Genomic DNA, 25106 nt, shown 5'->3' with positions numbered 1-25106 from the left:
TTCTTCACCAAGCTTTTCTTCCACAATTCTTCTCAACCGTTTCTCAAGTATACTTGCATAGATCTTGCCAGGAACACTCAGTAGGGAAATACCTCTGTAATTCTCACATTCAGTTTTATTTCCCTTTTTATATATGGGTACTATCAGAGGTCTACTCCAATCATCAGGAATTTGTCCCTCTGTCCATGCCTTCTGAACTATGCAGTGCAGCCACTCTAAGACTTTTATACCACCATGCTTAAGCATTTCTGGTCGAATATCATCGCCTGCTGCCTTTAAACATTTCAAGCTTTTGATGGCTTTTCTACTTCAAGTATGGATATGTATTCCTGACTGTATGCCTGTTGAGTGTTTTTTACCACTATGCATACAGTCAGGAATAACTTTTTCATAACTTTCATGACTGTATTTCGTGATATCCGGTTTTCATGAAAGGTGATATGAAAACAGGATAATTTTTTCTCCTGTTTTCATGTCACCTTTATCATCTCTAATTCCTTTTACAACACTTTTTCCTCCATTTCTAACCTTCTTCAACATCCTCCAGAATATTTTGCCCCCTTCTTGATATTTATTTTCTATGCTCTTGCTAAAGTCATCTCATGACTTTTGTTTAGCTAGTTTTACACAGTGTTTCGCTTTCTTACATTTGTCTCTGTATTTGTCTCTAAGACCACAAGCTGACTTATTTGCCAGGAACTTTTGATATGCTTTCTTCTTTTCCTTCACTGCCACTTTAACTTTCTGTGTCCACCATGGAGTTCTAATTTTTCTATCCTTGCAGACAACTTCACCACATGCCTCTCTAGCTGAGTCAATCAGGGCTTTCTTCAAGGCTTGCCACTGAATCTCCAAGGTTTGATTCCTGTTCTCAAATCTTTCATTTTTTCTTCAATAGTCTTTGTGTATTTTGGTCTACAGTTCACATCTGAGAGCTGCTCAACTTTTATTCGCTTTAAAACTTTCTTATATGTTATTCTTTTCAATATGAAATTCAATTTTATCCTGCTCAAGACTGAACAGTGATCACTTCCAATTTCAAATCCTCTGTACACTCTGGTGTCCTGCACCAGGGAGAAAACATCACTATCAACAATAACATAGTCAATGAGACTTTTCTTATTCCTTGCCTCTTCTCTCCATGTGAATTTGTGCACATTTTTTTTTTTTTTTGGAACATAGTGTTAGTAATAACCAGTCCATGTCCTGAGCAGAAATTCAACAGGTATTTGCCATTATTATTAGCTTTGCTCTTTTCTCCAAATTTTCCCAAAATATTTTTGTATGTCTCACAATCATTTCCTACTCTGCTATTTAGATCCCCAACAAGGACCAACTTTTTTTTTTGCATTATGTCAGTAGCTTTCTCTAGAGCCTCAAAAAATTCTTCCATTTCAACCTTAGTAGAGCTTTCTGTGGGACTATAGGCACAAATAAGTTTAATACCAGTTCCCCATTCTCATATTTGCCCACATCACTCTACTTGAGACTGACTGCCATTCAAGAAGATTAGCCTCGTATTTTGTGTTGAATATTATGGCTACTCATTCTTTTCCTTGATTGTCATTGCCTGAATATAACATTTTGTATTTATTGAAATTTTGTATTTATTTTTTGTCTTTTTTGTTTCAGTCATCAGTATTATGTCGATCTGGTACTTATCTAATTCCTCAGCTAGCTCCATTTCTTTGCCATTCAGGCTTCTTATGTTGATAGTACCGATCTTCAACTCTGGTGATATTGAGTTGGGGTGCATTTTAGGGTTTGTTCCAGTAGCTGATTTTTCGCTGTTCGCCCTGGTTTTCAGGCAAAAACAACAGGGCCCTTGTTTAACCAATCGTCGGCCCAGCAGGCATGAAATTCTGTCGTGTTGTACCATCATTTGAAATATTTGTTTAAGTCAATAAGAATACAATTTGGTCGGCTAAATCCGAAATTGCCAGCCCATCCTCGTTTGTTCAGTATCCAGAGGTGAGATTAAAATTATCAAATATTTTTTGTATCACGATCTTACTGCATCCATTAAGTAATAGAGTAAGTTATTTAATTTTTTTAATTTAGTTTTTATATAAGTTATTTTATTTAATTCTTCTAATAGAAGAGACTGAGAAGAACAAATTGTGCATGCTAGGTGTACAATGCTTTTGATAATACTTATTTTTTGTGAAGGATGATGATGATGTGAAGATGCATGAATACATCTGGCTGTAAAAGATAGCTTCCTATAAACAGAAAATTCAATATTACTAGCAGAATTACAAATGTATTAAAGTATCCAAAAAGAAAAGATTCATTTTACACAAATTATGGACTCCACAACTGTGTTCTAAATAATTATTTTAATTTCCTGACATTTCGATCTTCATATTAAGGTCGAAAATTATTATATCTGGAGTATACACATATACATATACAAAGACAAGCTAAATTACATTTCACACAGTATGCTAAAGAGACAATGATTTGATCAATAGTTATTCTACTGGCTGACCTTTAGTGAAAATAAATTAAAATTACAATAAATAAATGAAATAAAATAAAATAAATTAACTACATCAAAGCTATATTCTATTTAAAACAGCATCAGGGAAATATTCTTTCATATAGATAGAGTGAAAATGATAATTTTGTTATAGTGAAAATGATATCCTAATTTAACATGACAATTTTATATTAGAATTTAGAATCCTGGATTATAACTAACTCTAAGGGAGAAAGGTTAAGTGGGCAGAATATGTGCCTTCCATATGTTTGGGATTTTTAGACTATCATTATTGTTAAGATTAGAGTAATTGATAAGAATCTTACAGGCATCCTTGAATTTACGTTCATACCATGTTTTGGTGTGATGTAAACAACAGGTGCTTTTCCAGTCAATTCTATGTAAAGTGTTTTCAGGGCATGATCAGAAAGACCAGCTTGACTATAGTTATTATATTTAATATGTTGTTTATGTGTTTATGTTCCTTTTTTTCTGATAGGAATTGTGTGTCCTGTTTCCCCTATACAGGTGCAATGAATACAGTATACCCTAGGGTGGGCCAGTGGAGGGAGTGGATCCTTGGATGTGTTGAGTAAGTTCTTTAATTTTACAGGAGGTTTAAAGGTGGCTTTAAGGTTGTATTTTGTAGTATTCTGTTTATTTTGTCTAATATCCCTTTAATATATGGAATGGTTACACAGTTTTATTATAGTCTTGTTTATTTTTGTTTTTAAGTGAGGTCTTGTAAAGAATTTTGTTGATAGTATTTTGGCTGTAATCATTTTTTAGGAAGGTATTGCCGATAACTTTTAATTCATTTTTAAGTGCTTGTTCATTGGAGCAATCTTCAAAGCCCTGTTTTTAACTGTATTAATGGCCCCTAGTTATCTAGTGTCTTTCGGCCATGGGGGGGGGGGGGTCAGATAGCAAAAGCATTGTCAGACTTTGGGTTTTAAAGGAGAGGAATCTAGAGCACGTTGGTCAAAATGTTCCATGTAAAAGTTAGCAATAAGGGGGGGGGGATAATGAATGCTGATCACTGTGTAACACTAAAGGAAAGGATTCTGATAATTCACAGAGATTCGATGCACAAGCGATGCAATCACTATGGCAAGCTGAAGAATCATGTTTCTGTTTTGATTAACCAACTGGCATTTTTAAAACGATGTAGAGCAATATCATTCCAAACTGCATCAAACTGAAAAGAAAAGTCACCTCGATGAAAGCACTATGAATATACCACTGCATGGAGAAAGTGTTACTCAGAGAACAGATCCAAGCTACAAGAAAGAACTTAGCTTATGCTCAAAACCAGATCATAGAATTTAAAATCTGAACTTTCAAGCTGTTTGACCCTCATATTTGGGATATCCTTGAGAGAATTACGGACAACTTGGCAAATCATATCCAGAAAACAAAAAAGGCTAAACTCGTATCCAAATTTCTTTGACTTAAAGATCTACAACATTCGGAAACCCAACGGACATATTTAAATTCTTCTGCAGTAAATGATAACAGCCAACCACAAGCCAGTGATAACAACAACCAACCAACCAGAAGAAAGGGTCAACAAGAGCCACTAATTGCCTTCAGCAAACAGTCATGTAGTCAACCAATCGAACCACGCCCTGAACAATGATGAGCTCGCAGTACTCAGCAAAGGTTTATCAATCACCCTAATCTTAACAATAATGATGGTCTAAAAATTCAAAACATATGGAAGGCACATATTCTACCTACTTAACTTTTCTCCCTAAGAGTTAATTTTAAATAGAACCATAGGTAATCTAGGATCCCAAATTTAATATAACAATTGTCATGTTAAATTAGGATATCATTTTCACTGTAACAAAACTATCTATGTTTCCATGATGTTGTTTTAAATAGAATATAGCTTTGATGTAGTTAATTTATTTATTTTATTTTATTTTATTTCATTTATTTATTGTAATTTTAATTTATTTTCACTAGAGGTCAGGCACCAGTAGAATAACTGTTGATCAAATCATTGTCTCTTCAGTATACTATGCGAAATGTAATTTAGCTTGTCTCTGTATATATACATATATACTCCAGATGATGATCTTAATATGAAGGTCAAAATGTTGGGAAATTAAAATAATCATTTATAACACAGTTGTAGAATCCATAATTTGTGTAAAATGAATGCTTATCACAGTGTCACACTAAAGGAAAGATTGTTGTTAGATTCTCATTCCACAGTGAACTTGATGCGAGTATATAAGGAGTTAATTTTAGAGTGAGACCAGATTACAAAGATGTCATGCACAAAACGTAGCTAAATGCGAGGTCAAAGAGAAATGATGTTAGAAATCTGATCCTCTAAATGCTCCATAAAATAATGAGACAAAGTAGATGATATAAGACTATCCATCAGAGTACAGTCAGTTCATTCAGCAACCACAAAGCTCTATACATGAAAAATGGGCTATAAATTTAACTAACCATCGTTTTACAAATGATGAATTAAATGTATTGCCAAAAGGTCTAGATTTTGCAGTAACACTTCATTGGCTGCCTTATTTAGACTTTATGGTAGGTATATAAAAAAACATTAAGGAATTATGTACAGATGATGCCAACAATCTAAGGTTTGAGCTTGCATAGATTTTATAAAATGATAAACTCAGACCGGTTTCGACCATTTTTGAGGTCTCGTCAGTGAGTAGGTAGACCTAGATGTAAATACTGAGGTTACAGTAATACAAAGCTTCTTATTTCTTAGCCGAATAAGAAACTCAAAGATAGAAAATCTACCTGTTGGCTTATGCTTGGACTCACTGAACTTTTATAGTTTTCTATATTCGCATGAAACTCTTAGATAGATTTTCTAACTTTGAGTTTCTTATTCGGCTAAGAAATAATGTTGGATTCAATATCCACTTAATTTGAATAAATTTATTTCACCAAAGTGAAGCCTATTGGCTCTTTATCTCAGTAATTTGTTAGTGCACCTTTTGGCGACTCGTACAGTAAAGAAATAAGCTTTGTATTACTGTAACCTCAGTATTTACATCTAGGTTGAAACCGGTGTAGAGACCTTCTCCCATAATGTATAACAGCATACATCTCCTAGGAGTTGTGTTTTACATTATGAGGAAATACTAAGGACAGTAAGCGGAACTTACTCCACCTTTACTACGAGTTTCCCCAACATGTACCACCTGTTGGCTTATGCTTGGACTTGCCGAACTTTTATAGTTTTCTATATTCGGCATGAAACTCTTAGATAGATTTTCTATCTTTGAGTTTCTTATTTGGCTAAGAAATAATGTTGGATTCAATATCCATTTAATTTGAATAAATACTGCAAGTAAAACAATCCAAGACTCTAAGTCAATGACATTAATGATGTCACTGTATAATGTCACAGCATTACTTCATTTTATCCATTATCTTATTTCCAACAATAGGCCACAACAAAAAATTAAATTAAATAGATAGCAACTCACATCTTCCTACCAATGACAAATAACTCGATTAGATTTACTTCATGAAGTTAATGATTAGAGAAAGCAAATAAGATCAACTCACAATTTGGATTCCTGACACTCTCTCTCTTTCTCAAAATAAAATGAAAACAATAATCACACTAACTTACTCACTTTATTTTTTTCTCCTATGTTAATGTAGAAAGAATATTACATAAATATGCTGGCCTGGTTGGCAGAGTGGTTAGCGTATCCGCTCTCCAGCCAAAAGGCTGCAGGTTCGAATCCCATCGTGGGCATGGATGTTTGTGATTGTCTATGAAAATACTAGTGGTGATGGTTGGTGGTAGATGGCATTGGTGTAGATGAAGGTAGTTGCAGTTAGTAGAATGGTGCCCTCCCTCAATGAGTCTTTGGACTTCTTGGAGGTGTTAGATAATAATAATAATAATAAAATTAATTCATAAACATTTTCTAATCTATCTGGTAGCAACTAGCAATGTATAATTGTTAGTTGCTACTAGATAGAAGATAGAAAGAATATATTATAGAAAATGCAATTAGCATATTTATTCAAAATGATAAGGTTACTAAGACTATGAGAAAATATGTTATATTCATGTGCTCTCCAGCAAGATTGTCTATTAAGATGTGTTCTATTATTATGCTGTCTGCATGGTTAGCTATAATAATCACAAACTTACTCACTGATTGTGATTTGTGACTAGTGGCTATGCACTTCGCAACCATGTGCCTGGGGAAGGAGTGCCCTAGGTTCAACTCCCATCGACGATGTGAGGAGCTTAAGGATCTTCCTCAGCCATAGCCAAGTTAGCTGGTCTTGGGCGTGAACAGGGGTTTTTCAACCCACAAGCAGGCAAACCGGCTCCATCCATGAACACACACAGATACAGTCATGAATCTCTTGGGGGGGAATGAAGCAGAGGAGTGGTGAACCAGCTGCATTAATACGGCAGTAACCCCTTATTAGGAAGGGACTCTACTGTACTCTAAGCAGAGTAATAATCCTATCCTATCCCTCTCATCTGTGGAGTCCCAAGTGTCAGGAAGGAAACTCTGTAACCTTTTATATGAAACTAGCTAATTTTCCTTTAGAAGAAAAGTCCTTATAAAGATTCTGCATGTCCCACAGGGAATAATTCATATTCAAGTTCATTCCAACCCAACTCACTTAACTCCAACTCCTATATCTGTTTCATTCTATACATCATTCTGGATGGTCAATGTAATTAAACACATCTATATCTTCCCAATAAACATATGTCCATAAGTAAGTATTACTATACTGGAATATAGCCATTATGAATGCAAATAATGCTTATACTTACCTCCAATTTACTAGGTGGGGTAAGCAGTATTCTAGCAACATCCAAAGCTACATTGCCTTGACCAACCACTACTGCAACTTCAGTATCCAATTTTACTTTCAAGTTTGAATCTGGCGGGAGGCCATTGTACCAGCCTACAAACTTACGTGCAGAGATCACATCAGAAAGGTCCTATAAAATAAAATACTCAACTGCAAGATACAAACAACTGAAACATATTTCAAAAAACTAAGCACACTCACTCACTTTCTATAACAAGCTTCTGAAAAGACCTGGCTATAGCCCCATATATGGCAATGCTATTTAAAAGGAAATTCACTATAGCAAAACTTCCATTACAACTATTTCTTTGATACTTATAATTTCACTATTGTGAGAATTAATTTTAGTATAGATAAATAATAATAAAATCTATATTATTATTTATCTTGAGTGAAAGGCATGTCAGAAGCCTATTTAAAATTTCATCAATATGCAAAATCATTTTATTGTTGTACTATTCTATGAAAAAAAAAATCAGCTAATAACTTTTTTTGTTCCCGTATAGGGAGTAGACAAGGCCACTTTAGCCCTATCAAACTTTTGGAGACTGAGTGGGCAGTTCAATCTCCATTGGTAGTCAATCAGGGATAGCTGGTCCAAGGCTATCACTAATTAAGCTGCGAGCAGTGAAGAGAGACGCCGCAACAAGTGCCACCATATCGTGGTCCCTAACCCTAACACAATATTTTTAATGTCTAAAAATAGTGTGGGTTAAATGGCTGATTTTCTTGAGTTTATGGGATGAAAAACCTGAGTTTCTGGGAGGAATATTCTATGTATATTACTTCTTATAGAATATAGAGCTATTCTTATAGAATAATACTATGTACCATTCTATAAGAATTTGAATTCAATGTAGCATGGATTACACTAGTGTCTCAAAAGTATCTCGGGTCATTTAGGCAATTACTGTAGCAATAATGTCTTTAAGAACTTCAAAACGAAAGGATTCTGGATACTGCATGCAAATATATATCATAGAAATTTGAAATGTGTGAAATCTGGAGATTACAAGTCAGAGAAAGTGAAGAATTTCAACAGATTTTGTCCTCAATGAATGATATACAATAAATTATTATTATTATTATTATTATTATTAAACAAGACCTCATGGAGTCAAAGACTCATCTAGGAGGTCCTTTTATCTCACACACATCTCATCATACCGGGTCTTAAACACATTCAAACTCCTTGCAGACACCACACTCTCAGGCAAGGCATTCCAATCATTCACAACTCTGCACGAAAAAAACCTGCCTCTCACTCCCCTACTCACACCCTCTTTATACAGTTTCCAGGGATGACCTCTGGTTCTCCCCTGATCTCCCACTATTCTCTGTAGAACTTCTCCACCATTGATCCTATAACAACCCCTTACCAACTTGTAGGTCTCTATCATATCTCCCCTCGTCCTTCTCTCCACTAGACTCTGCAAATTACATCTTCTCAATCTTTCCTCATACTCGACATTCCAGAGGTCAGAAACTACCTTAGTCAGTCACCTTTGGACCCTTTCCAACATCTCTTCATCCTTCTGAAAACCAGGTGACCAAATCTGGGCACAATAGTCCATGTGTGGCCTAATCAAAGCCTTACACTATGGAACAAGAATCTCCCTACTTCTACACGTCAGTGTCCTCCTCATCATTCCCAGAAGTCTTTGTGTTGTCTTCACAATTTTGGCGATGTGTCCCCTAAATTTTAGATCCTTATCCACTAGCACTCCCAGATCTCTTATTTCCTCTACTTCCAACAATATATTCTCACCAAGCATAAATTCTGCATCCCATCTTTGTTTTCCAAATTTTAAAACCTTACATTTTGCAACATTGAACTCACATCCCCATTTCTGTGCCCAATCACTCAATTTATTCAAGTCTTCTTGCAAGGCCACAACATCTTCACTACTCTTTATGGTTCGTCCCAACTTTGCATCATCTGCAAACAACTGAATATCTCCATCCAAATCTTCACCAATATCATTAATATACAAGTTAAATAGTAATGGCCCTAAAACAGACCCCTGAGTCACTCCACTAGTGACTTTCCTTTTCCTGGATATTGCACCCCCCATACACAACTTGTTGATACCTATCAGATAGCCAGTCTCCAATCTAATATCCAACCCCATCTGCTCTAGTTTGACTGTCAACTTATCATGAGGTACTCTATCAAAAGCTTTTGCGAAATCCAAGTATATTACTGTGTATCTTTCTCCTCTGTCCAAGGAAGCAGTCACTTTATTGTAATAAGTAAGTAGATTACTAAAACACGACCTCCCTTTAGCAAATCCATGCTGTCCATCAAAGATTATAACATTGTTGTCAACCCAACTCTGGATCCTAGTTCTCACAAGCTTCTCCAACAACTTAACCACAACACCTGACACACAGATAGGCCTATAGTTTGATGCTTGAGTTCGATCACCTCCTTTATGAAGTGGCACAATTTTGCCCTCCTTCCACTCTTTAGGGACTTGACCAAGTGCAAGACTCGTATTAAAAAAATATGTCAAGGCAGGTGTCAACTCTCTGGCACATTCCTTCAGAATACGCAGTGATATATTATCAAGTCCCACAGCCTTATTTACATCTAGTTTACTCAACTCCCCAAACACCTCTTGCTCACTTACAGTCAGTCTCTCCTCCCAATCATCAACTGCTCTTAATCTCTCCATGAAGTCATATTCACAATATTGAAAGATCTTTATGAACTGCTCATTAAGTATCTCCACCACACATTCTGCAACAGCTATCTTTATACCATTTCCTCCAATCAATGTCATCCTTCCATAATCATTCTTTCTTTTGCTGGCTACATATCGAAAGAACTCCCTAGGATTCTTTTTAGCTTCATTAGCTAACTGCTGTTCTTACCTCTCTTTAGCTACTCTCACCAACCAAGTCACCCTCCTTGCCTGGTCTTTGTAGACCTCATGAAATTGGTTACTTCCACTTCTCTTATGCTGCCTCCACAATGCCCTTTTTCTCTGTATTGCATGCTTAATTTCTTTATTCATCCATCTCACACCTACCTTATTTAACCTTCTCACCCATGGTATACACTTAGACATTGCATCCACTAAATATTTTTTGAAAATCCCCCAAGCTGCATTGATTAGCATGGAAATTAGCATTGCCACTCAAGTGTGCATGCACTATATCGTCATTTGCCTGAATTTCTTTGTTATAATTCATTCAATGTAACTTATTTTGAGTTACAGTTTTAGGAGAAATAAGCTTTATAATATACTGGCATTAAAAAAAAAAAAAAATAATACTAATACAAAAGACACTTTAGCAGAATTTTCATACCTCTCCAGGGATGTTCATTTTTTGGTCCTCTGCAGCTCCATATGCCTATATAAAAACAAAATTACTTAAAACTGTTCAAGTGTACATGCACCATATTGTCATTTGCCTGAATTTCTTTGTGTTATAATTCATTCAATGCAACTTATTTTGAGATACAGTTTTAGGAGAAATAAGCTTTATAATATATACTGGCATTAAAAAAATAATAATAATAATAACAAAAAAGACAGTTTAGCTGAATTTAAATACCTCTCCAGGGATGTTCATCAAACAAAATTACTTAAAACTGTTTATGTATTAATAATGCATGTAATCAAAGAAAAAATATTGTTATTTCATTTGCAATTTAAACAATGCTCTTTTAAAAAAATAAGCTATTCTAAATATTTGCAATGAATATTAAGCTATCACACAACAGCAAAAAAGGATAATAAGGTATATGAAGAAATGGGCAAACTTGATGTCAATAAGACTTGATGGCACATCACCATGTGTCTTGAGAGAATGTTCCAGGCAGTTAACAACAGCATTAACATATCTCTTTAACATGAGTCTTAGAGTCGCCCAAGTTCCAAAGCAGTGGAAAGAGGGCAAAATTATTCCACTTCATAAAGTAGGAGATGGCTGTGGCTTCGAATTAGAAGCAAATCTGGTTATCTGGAGTTGTATTTAAGTTGTTAGAGAGGCTAATGAGGACCAGGATTCAGAACTGGGCTGACAACAGTAGCATTCTCTTTGATCGACAGCATAGGTTTGCTAAAGAAAGATTGTGCTTTAGCGATCTTACTTATTATAACACGGTATCAAGGGAAATGCATACTCAGCAGTGTATTTAGATTTTGTAAAAGCCTTTGATAGATTACCACATGACAAGCTGATGATCAAACTGGATAGTAGATTAGTGTAATGGATGAGATTGAGATGATTATCAGCAAGTTTAGCATAATATACAGAAAGAATTAAGTGGGATATTCAGTTATTTGCTGATGATGCAAAACTGGGGAAGTTGTGCATCATCCTAATTTATGAATAGTTGATAAAGGTGATATAGATATACTACAGGATGATTTAAATAAATTGGCATTATGGACAAAGGATGATGATTATCAATTTAATGTTGCCAAATGTAAGGTTATACACTTAAGAGTTGAAAAAGTTACATATTATGTATCACATTGATAGGTATGATTGCAGGAAATTGATGAGGCTAGCGATTTGGAGTAATGGTGGACAGAGACTTAAATTTCAGAGGGTATATTGCAAAAGTTAGGAAAAGCAGCTCATCTTCCGAACTTGAAAGATGAAAAACATGCTAACAAGTAAAAACAGGGGGAGTTATTATCTCTCTTTATAATACTATGATATTTTTAGCCACATCTTGACTATTGTGCACAGATTTGGTCACCTGGGTTTCTTGGGGACTAGGAGGTAGAGGAGAGGATTCAAAAAAGAGTGACCAAGCTGGTGACAAGCCTGTGGAATGTTCCCTATGAGAATAGGCTGAAGGTGTGTGGACTGTAAAGTTTTATTGAGAGAAGAAAAGAGGGAGACATGATAGAAACTTATAAGTTATTAAAAGGGATTCTATAAGATTGAAACAAAGGAAATTTTTCAATACAAGACAAACAGAGAGAGGGAATAGAAGTCACCTCTGGAAGCTGCGTAAGAATGCGGTTGGTAAGGGTGTACCAACTTGATTTTTTGTTTGGAGAGTGGTGAGTGAGCAGAATGGATTGCCAGAATTAGTTCTGTGTATTCTGAGAGTGAATGAGTTTAAGAAGAAGTATGATAGGTATTATGTGTATAAAGACCCAAACTAACCTATATCATTATAATTTAGTGTGGGCCTCCCATGATGAGTCTTCTGACTCCATGGAGATACCTGTATAATAATACTGATTATTCTTGAAAGAGTGCCATGTAATTAAGAACTTAACTTTTAAAAAATGAATAGACTAATAGTTTTGTTGCAATAATTCTTTTAGCAGTGTACACACACAATACTAAACTGAACAAATCTGAATGAACGAAAGGATATTGAATTAATGAGGATGTGGCAATTTGGGATTTATCCAACCAAATTGTATTCTTATTGGCTTAAACCATAACTCAAAATGATGGTACAACATGATGGAATTTCATGCCAGCTGGAGCATCACCCAGTTAAACAAAGTCCCCATTGTTTTCATCAGAGAACTAGGGAAAACAGTGAAAAGTTAGATACCATAAGAAACACCAACTCAACATCAGCAGAGATCAAGATTAGCACCATCAACATAAGAAGCATCAATGGAAAAGAAGTGGAACTAGCAAAGGTATTGGATAAGTACCAGATTGACATAATAGATGTTGCCAAAACAAAGAAAACAAAAACAGGTATTTCTTTCTAAGCAAACAAATGCAAGCTGTTATATTCAGGAAATAACAATCAGGGAAATGAAGGAGTAGCTATAAAATTAAATATGAGGATAATCTTCTTGAATGGCAAGCAATATCACAAAGAGTAATGTGAGCTAATATCAGCATGGAGAACTGGACAATGAGACATTTGTACTTATAGTCCCACAGAAGGTTCTACTAAGGAAGAAGTGGGGGAATTTTTTGAAGCATTAGAGAAGGCAGCTGACACAATGCAAAAGGAAAAGTTGGTCCTCATTGGAGATCCAAACAGCAGAGTAGGAAACGATTGTCAAACATATAAAAATGCTTTGGGAAAATTTGGAGAAAAGAACAAAGCTAATAATAATGGTAAGTACCTGCTAGATTTCTGCTCAGGACATGGACTAGTTATTACTAACACCATGTTCCAATATAAAATTATTCAAGAAAAACGGAAAGAGTTTGAAAACAAGAACCAAACCTTGGAGATGCAGTGGTAAACCCTAAAGAAAACGTTGATTGATTCAGCAGAGAGGCATGTGGTGAGGTAATCTGCAAGGATAGAAAAATCAGAACTCCATGGTAGATATTATATCTACTTTTACTTTATTGCTTTTGCTTTCTTACTTTCACTCGCACTCTGTAATTGAACAAATTTAATTGATTATCAATTGCACCAGTTAAATTATTCTTTGAGTGTGGGTTTGTAAGAATCTTAAACGAAGACAAAGTAGATATTATTTTGTCACATGTCAATGCCATGACACTTGACTATATTGTCAAGTGTTATTTTCTTAATTGTAAGTAAAGTAATTGCTCAACGCATGTGTTTTTGTCCCCATAAATTCTCTAGAATGAATGCTGACCACTGTATAACCTTGAAAGAAATAAAAAAAAAAAAAAGTAAAAAAGGAATCAAACTGGACCATTCTTGTTACTGAGACAAAGAAGACTAAAACAGGAGGGATCTTACTTGCACTAAACAACAGTGGATGTTATATTCAGGCAACAGTGATCAAGAAAAGAAAGGAATAGTGATAGCATTCAGTATCAAACATGAAGAAAGATCAATTTCTTTATTAGTAGGCAATTTCAAGCAGGGCAAATTTCAAATGGAGAATTGGACAATGAACTTATTTGTGCCTATAGTCATGCAGAACATTCAACTAAGGAAGTAACAGATAAATTTTTTGAATTTCTCAGAAAATTATTGAGAATTATAGAGAAAGCAGCTGACATAAGACAATGGAAAAGCTAGTTCTTATTGGAGATTCAAACAGCAGAGTAGGAAATGAATCCTAAGCATACAAAAATATTCAGGGAAAATCTGGAGAAAAGAGCAAAACTAATAACAATGGTAAGTGTCTGTGGATTTCTGTTCAGGACATGGACTAGTGATCGTTAATCCAATGTTTCAACATAACAATGTGCACAAAATGCATAAAAGATGCACATAAACTTCTTTCTATTCACAAGAAAAGAAAACATTAGAATAAAAATAAGTCTTATTGGCTGTGTTAGCTAATATGACTTCTTTATGAAGTGGCAAGAAGATATCATATCACCAATGTGATATGATATCTTCATATTACATTCATATCACTTCATATCTTCATATAACTAGCATGAAGATATCATATCACCAATGTGATATGATATCTTCATGCTAGTTATCAGAAAATACAAGAGTATACAGAAGATTTGAAACTGGAAGTGACCATTACTTAGTTTTTAACAGTGAGTTAGCCAGTCTCTCATACAGAGGTAGAGGGTTGTTTTTTCACCCAGAAACTCAGGTTTTTTGTCCCTCAGAGCAGGCAAACCAGCTTCATGAACACACATGGATCTACAGTCATAAATACTTACTTAATCCCACATTAGGAGGGCTCAACCCATCCTAAGGGATGGGGGGAAAGGGGGAACCCCATGCGAAATAAATAAGTTTTTAACAAGTAAAAATAAACATCATATTGAAAGAAAAATACGTAAGAAAGTTTTAAAAAGAATTTAAATTGAACAGCTTCCCCTTTTTTTTAGATGAATACTATGAGAGCTCTACTCCAATCACCTGAAATTTGACTTTCTGATCATTCCACTGGAATTGGCATGGTCAGAAGTTGAAAATCATCCATTCTAGCTGCCTTCCACCATTTTAAGTCTTGATGACTTTTTCTACCTCAAGTATGGATATGTATTTCTGATTACATTCCTCTTTAAATTTTTCTTAGCACTGTTCTGCCACTTAGCACTTCTTGCTTCATTTAATAATCAGCTCAGCTCAGCTGAATCAGCTAATGCCTTTTATACCCTTAAAGGGAATTACTTCAAACATATAGGAGAGCTTAATCTTCTAGTGATATGTAAAATTAGCTTTATCATTGCAGTTTCCTTTTACAGTACCTACTTCATTTCTAATTTTTTTTTAAAATAGTCTCTAGAACATTTGCACACTTCATGATATTTATCTTTGGTGTTCTTACCAAAGTCTTCCCATGACTTTTGTTTAGCTATTTTTACACATTAGTTGGCATTCTTACATTTTTCTCTGTCTTTTCTCAAAGTGCATGCTGACTTACTTGCTAGGATATACACTTTCTTCTGTTTAAGTGCTGCCTACAAGGGACTCTGATTTTTCTATTCTTGCAGAGAACTTCACCACATGCCTCTCTGGCTGAATCAATCATGTTCTTCAGGGCCTGCCACTGCGTCTCCAAGGTCTGGTTATTGTAAAGAAACAACTTTGATTGTTTTTAAAACTTTCTGATATAGTTTTCTTTTCAATATGATCACTTCCTATTTCAAATCCTCTCTATACTTTTGTGTCATGAACCAGAGGGAAGATATTGCCATCCACAATAACATAATCAATAAGACTTTTCTTATTTCTTAAGACTTATCTCGATATCAATTTGTGCACATCATTATGCTGAAACATGGTGTTAGGTTATGATTAGAACAAGTTCTGAACAGAAATCCAGTATGATCCTACCATTATTATTAGCTTCGCTCTTTTCTCCAAATTTAAATTTAAAAAACTGAAACGATTATTGTAGTTATGATCTCAGATAAAACATTATATAATGTGAAATGCAAGTCTGTTTGGTAGTATATAAATACAAAAAATGTATAAAGTAGTATATGGAGGAACAGAATCCAGGAGAAGGTAGTTGACTAGTAGTGTGCTGCAGGGCTCTGCGCTTGGACCACTGCTGTTTAATTTGCACATACATGATATATGAAATAATATGAAGGGAGATATTCAGTTGTTTGCTGACGATGCAAAGTTGAGTAGGGTAATAGTTAATCAAGGTGAAGTAGAGAGCTTGCAAGATGATTTAAATAGGCTGACAGTATGGACAAAACATGATGAAGGTCAATTTAATGTGTAAAAGTGTAATGTTATGCATTCTGAGATATATAAAGATTATAAGCTGTATACCATATTGAGAGAACTGTACTCCAGGAAATTGATGAAGCCAGGAACACAGGGGTAGTAGTAGTAGATAGAGAGCTGAAGTTTAGAAGGCATATTGCTAAAGTAGCCAGGGTAACTTACAGGATTACCTGGTTACTGAAGAACAAATTAACATGCAGAAATAAGGGAGTTATCATTCCTCTTTAAAAAGCCTTGATACAATGACATATGGATTACTGTGCTCAGGTTTGGTCACCTGGGGAGTGGTTGAGAGGATCCAGAGGCAAGTGACCAAGATGGTGAGTGGTCTATGGAATGCTTCTTCCTATGAGGATAGACTGAGTGTTTGTGGATTGCGTAAATTTACGTTAATTAAATTTACATTTAAGGAAAGTAAATCCCCACCCCACCCCACCCCTTTTTTTTCACACAAGCATTAAAAAAAGGGGTGGGGGGGGATTTACGTTACTTAAAGGATTTTACAGGCTTGATGCAGGGGAAATGTTTCAGCAGAACAAAAGGTAATCTCTAGAAGTTGGGTAAAAGTGTGGTTAGCAAGGGCGTGAGGACTAAATTTTTTGTTTGGAGAGTGGTGAATGAATGGAATGGGTTGCTTGACTATTAATTGCTTCAAGGAGAGGTATGATAGATATTGTGTTGATAGTCTGGATCTCCCACAATGAGTCTTAGGACTCAATGAGGTACCCTTGGAATAACAAACCTAATAATAAAAAGAAACCAAACTGAAATCTTCGACATTATAGTAACGTCAAAATATCTGAAGTGGCAACTGACTGAGCATACTGCTTGAAGACCAATGATAGACAAAAAAGTACTGGATTGGATACTATGGAAGCCCCCCCCCCCAAAAAAAAAAAAAAAAAAAATCACAGCTCTTAACCAAAATCACTGGATTGCTGAAGTTGTCAAATTTTCAGGGTCACAGGGAAGAAAAGGTACTGAAATGGGGGAATTATGCTTGGGGAAAGTGATGAGGCCAGCGATCTTGGAGTTATGGTAAATAGAAAGTTGAAGTTCAAAGGACACATAGTAAAAATTGTATAAACAACTCAAAGGATAACTGCAATGCTGAAACAAACACTAACATATAAGGATAAGGAAGTTATTTTGTCTTTTTTAACACTTAAACTGCTATGTGCAAATTTAATCTCCTTGGTTAAAAAGGATAAGAAGATGTGGAAAGGGTGTAGAGAAGAGTTAAAGGGTTATATTGGAATTATGGAATGCAGATGCTATTTTTCATCTGCTCAGCTAGTAACTATATACAAATCCTAAATCCACTCATCCTTTGAAAACTGCTCACATGTTTGGGATTGTGCACCTAAAACCTCCCTATATCTTGATGCTATCAAAAGGAGAGCAATTTGGCTCATTGATGATCTCTCCCTTACAGACTCACCTCGACCTCTCCCGTTTCTCTCCAGGTCAGAGCATACCTGGTATCATTTTGTGGAGCAAACTGGGATTTGCCTGTCAACTGGACCTGAGACCAACAGGGGTTGGTGCTATTTACAAACAAGTACTGATTTGTTCCTATGGCATGGAAATGGATCATCACGGTTGCTGCTCCTCTGAAATGGCAATCATCATTCCTCTGTTTTATATTGGGCCTGTTAAAACAAGAACTGCAGCTGCCTAATAATCCTTTTTGATGCAACTGCAAATACATCCACCTGCTTTTCCTCTTTCTCTTTTATTCCATCTACCTCTATGTCCTCTGGAACAGCCTTCCTAATTAAGTATTCTGAAACAACTATGACCTGCAACTCTTCAAAAAAAAATGTTCAGTGAACCTTCTCAATTTTCACCTGCACCCACACAAGGCACTAATATGCATATAGGGTCTTCAATCTCTTATGAACAGGATCAATAAACATTACGAAGACAGTAATTTAAAAAATTTCACACAAACCATGTGCATGTAGGTTTTCTGTAAACAGAGAAAGCCAAGGATCCATCAGGCTCGCATGTAATCAGAGTGTCTAGGAAAGGGAGACTGTTGTTGTTTTCCTTTTACAAGGTAAACTGGATCCTGGGGATGTTGATTGTTTAACACGTTCACTGCCGACTATGAGTATACTCGTAGTTGGTATATGAGCCTCACAAGCCAACTATGAATATACTCGTATGACACTTACCACTGGCAACAAGATTACTCGTACTGACCTTGAAGAAGTGAAAGTGCTTGGCATGCGGAGCGTAGTAGAGAAAGTGTGTATACTCGTAGTTGGTATATGAGCTTCACAAGCCAACTACGAATATACTCATATGTCAATTACCACCAGCAACAAGATTACCCATACTGACCTTGAAGAAGTGAAATTGCTTGGCGTGCGGTAACAAGCTATGCCCAAGGAGCGTGGCAATGGACGTGTTAAGTGTGTTGAGAAATTGTGGAGTGTATCCAAGCCTTGCAGTTAAATAGCAAACACATCATCCACACAGCATAGTCAAATAGTGTGTTTATGTGGGACAGAGTTTCAGGCTTTTTCTTCAAAAGCTCTCCATAAAGAAGTTAGCCAGGGATGGAGAGAGTGGAGAACCCATGGCTATTCCCTCTATCTGTTTGTAGAATTTTCCTTGCCAAATGAAATAGCCTGAATTCATGGTGAACTGAAATAGGGCTGAGATATCAAGAGGAAATTAGGCTTGAATGAGGACTAAGGTATCTTTAAGTGGGACATTGGTGAATAAGGAGGAGACATCAAAACTGACCATCATGTCAGTGTACTGGAGTGAGAGGTTTTCTATACTGGCTTTAAAATGGGCTGAGGTTTTTTATGTGTGAGCACTTTGGCTAAATGTTGTGACTACCTGTATCTACACATACAGATACATTCACCAGCAGTCACACCACCACCACCACCCCTCTCAACTATATGGAATTATAAAAACCCTATATAACAGGGAAATATCAATCAGTTCAAATAATAATGCCCTAACTACTGAACTTAACCATATCCTTAACATCTTCTTAGCCAATGGCTACAACCCCCAAAAAATATTAAAACCAGTTAACCACATCTCCCCTCCCCCTTCATAGCAGAGATTGCTCTAAATCTATTCTCTTCCATATATTTGGGGTACATCCAAAAAACTAACAAAAATCCTAAGAAAATATGACCTCACAACTAGTTACAAACCACATAAGAAATTGGCATCTCTTATCCGCTCCACCAAAGACCATCCACTTCCCCTAGACCTACCTGGAATGTACCCTTGCAGTTGCAAACTGTCCTACTACAGCCAATATCAAGATATCTGAACATGAGGACTACATCCGGTTCCACTAATACAGCCACTCAGGACTTGCTGACCATGCATTGGACACCCACCACAGAATACACTGGAAGAAGGCCAGTACAATCTTTCGTACTGCAGCAAGTACAAGTACGAAAGATTATTCCTTGAATCAGCCTCAGCTCTAAAAATCTTCCCAAACTTCAACAAATTTGGGTGAATGAGACGTCCCCAAATTTGGGAAGCATGTATTCTAAGATCATCAGCCCAACAACCAAGACAACCCAATTTAGCCTGATAGGGGGCACCTTTTAGGAGGACTCTAGGACTGACTTCAGTTGCTTTTCTTCAGCCTCCTTTGCTTAGTGTGAGTGCTTACATGCACATATCACTGTTTTGTGATCCCTGAAGATGGCAATGCAACACTGCTGAAATATAGTAGTTATTAAAGTTTTTATAATTAATAATTTACTTTCCATTGTCATTTCCTAAAAATTTAGAAGTATACAAAACAATTAGAAAGCAAAATTCAAAATTGAATCCAACAGTAATTTCTACATATTTTCACTTACAAGAATAACTGCATGATAGGCCTCCTGCAGCTCAGCTAGTGATACATCTTTTCCCACATTAATATTTCCATGAAAACTGCACTGCTTATGCGATGCTATATTATGAAAAGTTTCTGTAACATTCTACAAAATTTAAAATGTAAATTTTATAATAAATTTTGAAATTTACAGTTTTATATGCATTAAATAAAAATTAATGAAAAGTAAATGCAAACAGGAAACAAAGAATGTACTCCTTTTAAGAGCAATGACTTCTTGTTAGTTATTGCTTTTAAAATTAGTTATATTTATATATATATTTTAAAAATAGATATTTAATGACTTTAAACTGAGATAAAATATTAAGTTTTAATGAAAACGATACAACTAGTTTCAGCCTTTTACAGCCTTCATCAGGTATCCACTAAAGGTAGAACACAATAATAAAAATTGAGTTACAAAAAACTGAGAATTACAGGCAAAAATGCAATACATAATTGACATAAAAAATGTATTTTTTAAGTTGTTCTATCCAACAGGCCATTGTTTATTGCGTGCATGCTTGTAAGTTCTCGTGAATGCCAGTATTGAACAACTGCAGCATGACTATCAGGGATGTTGTAACTTAAATTGCTGTTCAAATGTTCAGGATTAAGGAGGATTTCCCTAGAAATCCATTCTTTATAAGAGAACGGATTTTAGGAAGTGTAGTGAAAAATGTCCTGATGTTGTATTTTTTAAGGACTTTAGCCAATTTATTGGAGATTGAACTAATGTATGGGATGGAGATGCTACCTTTAAAATTAGCAGTTTCCGTAGTACACTGCTTAGGAGGATCCAGAAGAAATTTCTTAATCATTTTTTCAGAATATCCATTTTGTTTAAAGATAAGAGAAAGATGATTAATTTCTTTTTGGAGCTCATCTGGTTCATTTAAAAGAGAGCGTGCTCTGTGTTCTAAGGTAGAAATAGTTCCGAGCTCTTGTGGTGGAAAGTGATCAGATTGACAGTGCAGATATCTATTAGTATGAGTGGGTTTTCTGTATATAGAGATTTTAAATCTATCAGAGCATCGTGTAAGAATTATATCCAGGAACGGATGGCAGTTATTTCATTCAAGTTCGGCAGTGAATTTTATATTAGAATGCTGGTTGTTAAGATGATGAAGAAAATCCATGAGATATGTGTGCCCGTGAATCTATAATAAAAATGTTGTCAACATAACGCTTCCAAAGTTTTGGCTTAAGTGAGAAGGACGATATGGCTTTCGTTTCAAAATCTTCTAGGGAAATGTGCTAGAACCGGGGATAAAGGGTTGCCCATTGCTAAACATTTAAACAGCAATTTAAGTTACAACATCCCTGATAGCCATGCTGCAGTTGTTCAATACTGGCGTTCGTGAGAACTTACAAGCACACATGCAATAAACAATGGCGCGTTGGATAGAACAACTTAAAAAATACGTTTTTTATGTCAATTATGTATTACATTTTTGCCCGTAATTCTCATTTTTTTGTAACTTCAATTTTTATTATTGTGTTCTACCTTTAGTGGATACCTGATGAAGGCTGTAAAAGGCTGAAACTAGTTGTATCATTTTCATTAAAACTTAATATTTTATCTCGGTTTAAAGTCATTAAATATCTATTTTTAAAATGTACCATAACAACCGAGTAGAAGCTCAGGAATACATATATATATATGAATTATGGTATAATAAAATTATTTTTCAACTCCTCATGAGATTTCACATGCCTATTTATAAATTCAATTTATATTTATAAGAAATATAAATGCAAATATCACACCAATCAATAAAATTTGTCTATCACAAAATTGTACTTTATTTATTTCAGTTTTTATGATGATAGACTTGGAAATTTCAGCATTAAGAAGTGAAATTAAACAAATCATGAAATTATTCAAATGGCAAGTAAAATAAAAACACCAAATTTCTTGAATGCTGGGAGGCAATATTCGCAATGTGCTCAGAGATGCAGGAACACTATGGCACTGGGACAGTTATCAAGAGCATCAGTGACAGAATATTTTACCAATTATTGAAATTGTTCCACTAAAAAGAAGCCAAGGGAACCAAAAAGCTAGTTATCCTTCTAGATGTACTTATGTCAGGATAGCTTGAAGGTTATAGTTATCTCAAGAAGAGACTTCTAATTATGTTCTTGTCCAGACATTTGGATGCTGTAAAAAAATAAGACTTGTAGAAAAGTTTTTTGAGAAACAAAATGAATTTTACCAGCACTGAAATTACCAAGTTATCAGAGTTCCCAATGAAGAATTGTTTAGAGATTAGAATTTCTAGTTGCAGAAGTTGATTTCTGAAAGTTTTGGTGATTAGTATAGCATTTATTAAATGAGAAAGAGGAGAGTAATATAATGCCATCAGCAAAATTGTGTAGTGGATTTACAAATAACTAGTTGCAGAAGTCAGAAGACATGATATGATGGAACATACTTAACAAGACCTTGTGTTAAACACAATGAAATGCCTTAGAGATATATGTTTATTTAGAGATATGGCTAAGAAATATTTTATTTTTCATTTCCCTTCTGCTAACACACTTCAGAATATTAATGATTTTTATTTTTTTTCTAATATCTCCATTTTAATATGGTTCTTCTGTTTGGAACATCAATAAAATCACACATGGAGTAATAGTGTTTTAAAAAATAAGGAGTTTCTGTGTTTGGGTGAAGGACAGAAATGTTGGTGACTGGAAAATCTCAAAGGTGAACTACAGTTGTATTAAAAAGTATGTATACCCTCCCCCCCCACACACACAATATCCTAAGCCTCACCCAAACAGTATATTTCATAAGAAATTTAGAAAAATAAATACTATAATAATAATAATAATAATTATTATTATTATTATTATTATTATTATTATTCAGGCCTCAATGGAGTCTAAAGACTCATCGCGGGAGGTGATATGATTGAGACTTTTTAAACTGTTGAGAGGTGGTTACAAGGCTAACACTGGGGAGTTCTTTTGCTTGGTTGAACAGTGGGAAGGAGTGATGACAAAGGGGTCATCCCTGGGAGTTACGAAAGGAAAGGGGGGGAAAAAAGGCATGGATTCTTTGCATGGAGGGTGGTTGAACTATGGAATGCATTGCCTGATAGAGTGGCAAGAGGCAGAATGGTCAATGAGTTTAAGGAGTGGTATGATAGACTTTGTGTTTCCTAGGAGGGATCTCCCATGATGAGTCTTGATAGACTTTGTGTTTCTAAGGAAGGAAACACAAAGTCTATTAAGACTCATCGTGGGAGTCCCTCCAAGGAAATACAAAGTCTGTCATACCACTCCTTAAACTCATTGACCATTCTCGCTCTCACCACTCTATCAGGCAATGCATTCCATAGTTCAACCACCCTCCATGCAAAGAAACCACTCCTTTTTTTTCCCTTTCCTTTCGTAACTCCCAGGGATGTCCACTTTGTGATCACTAATTCCCACTGTTCAACCAAGCGAAAGAACTCCCCAGAACCACCTCTCAACAGTTTAAAAGTCTCAATCATATCACCTCTCCTTCTTCTATCCACCAAATTCTGCAGTACACATTCCCTCAGCCAATCCTCATAACTAACATGGTAGTCCTGAAACCTTCTATGTTATAGGCCTTTGAACCCTTTCCACAGTTAATTTATCCCCTTCAAATCCTTGGGACCATATCTGAGAACAATAGTCAAAGTGTGGTCTGATCAGAGCCTTATACAATGGAATGATAACTTTTTTATTTCTGCAGTCAGTGTCTTTCTCATTATTGCAATAATCCTCTGTGTTACCTTCATTACCTTTGCAATATGTCCCCTAAATTTAAGGTTTCTATCAATCATCAACCAAAGATCTTTTGTCTCCACTACTTCCTCAAGTATAGCTCCTCCAATAGAGTATGCAGCATCTCATCGATGTGTCCCAAACCTCAAGAACTTACATTTTGCTGCATTAAACTGACATCCCCATTCATTTGCCTCTATCTAGATTATTTAAATCCTCTTGCAGGGCTACCACATCTGCACTATTACTAATAATCCTTCCCAGCTTAGCATCATCCACAAACAACTGAATATCCCCCTGCAGTCCACTGGCTATGTCATTGATATAAAGGTTAAACAATATAGGTCCTAGTACTGAGCCCTGTGGGACCCCACTTGTAACCCTCTGCCTCCTGGAAACTGCTCCACCATACACCACTCTCTGATACCTGTCGGACAGCCAATCCTGAATCCAGTTGACCCAGCTACCATCCAGACCCATGTGCTGCAACTTAAATATCAGCTTATCATGTGGCACCCTGTCAAATGCCTTCACTAAGTCCAAGAAAATGGCAGTATATGCCTTTCCCTCATCTAATGTTCTTGTAACTTTATTATAAAAGTTTTAAAAGAGGTATATCGTGAGTAGACATATCGATACAAAATTAATAATGGGAAAAACTCATGTACAAGATCATTTAATAGTATAGTTTTCACCTGTGTGTCACAAGTATCTTCAGTACATATTAAACTCAAATTAAACAATAACTGACAATTGCAAAAAGCGCCACCTTTAGTTATCTTACACCAGCTACTTAGGTGGCACTTTTTGGAATTGTCAGTTATTGTTTAATTTGAGCTTAATATGTACTGAAGATGCCTGTGACACACAGGCGAAAATTATACTATTAAATAATCTTGTACGTGAGTTTTTTCCGTTATTAATTTTGTATTTATTATAAAAGGCTAGCATATTACTAAAACAAGAACATCCCTTCACAAATCAATGTTGACTTTCACAGATAACATTACCTTCATCTGCCCAGTCTGCTATTGCCCTTATGCAATGGCACTATCTTA

General features: G+C 35.5%; 1 protein-coding gene across 7 annotated transcripts in view; it reads right to left on the bottom strand.

The window, feature by feature from the left end:
• dare (NADPH:adrenodoxin oxidoreductase, mitochondrial) overlaps nucleotides 1–25106 on the bottom strand; it is a 129933-nt gene that overhangs the window by 55821 nt on the left and 49006 nt on the right. For all 7 annotated transcript variants that reach the window (XM_090407578.1, XM_090407577.1, XM_090407575.1 and 4 more), the window contains 3 exons: nucleotides 20267–20389; nucleotides 10640–10684; nucleotides 7284–7454 (listed from right to left, as the gene is read on the bottom strand). In XM_090407578.1, the coding sequence (XP_090263704.1) occupies nucleotides 7284–7454; nucleotides 10640–10684; nucleotides 20267–20389 (339 nt within the window). The remainder of the gene's footprint in view (nucleotides 1–7283; nucleotides 7455–10639; nucleotides 10685–20266; nucleotides 20390–25106) is intronic.

The sequence above is a fragment of the Typopeltis vanoorti genome, chromosome 17, assembly GCF_054136105.1.
Source record: "Typopeltis vanoorti isolate ZY-2024b chromosome 17, IOZ_Tvanoo_1.0, whole genome shotgun sequence".
Classification (NCBI taxonomy): Eukaryota; Metazoa; Arthropoda; class Arachnida; order Uropygi; family Thelyphonidae; genus Typopeltis; species Typopeltis vanoorti.
This window is presented reverse-complemented; position numbering and strand designations above follow the sequence as displayed.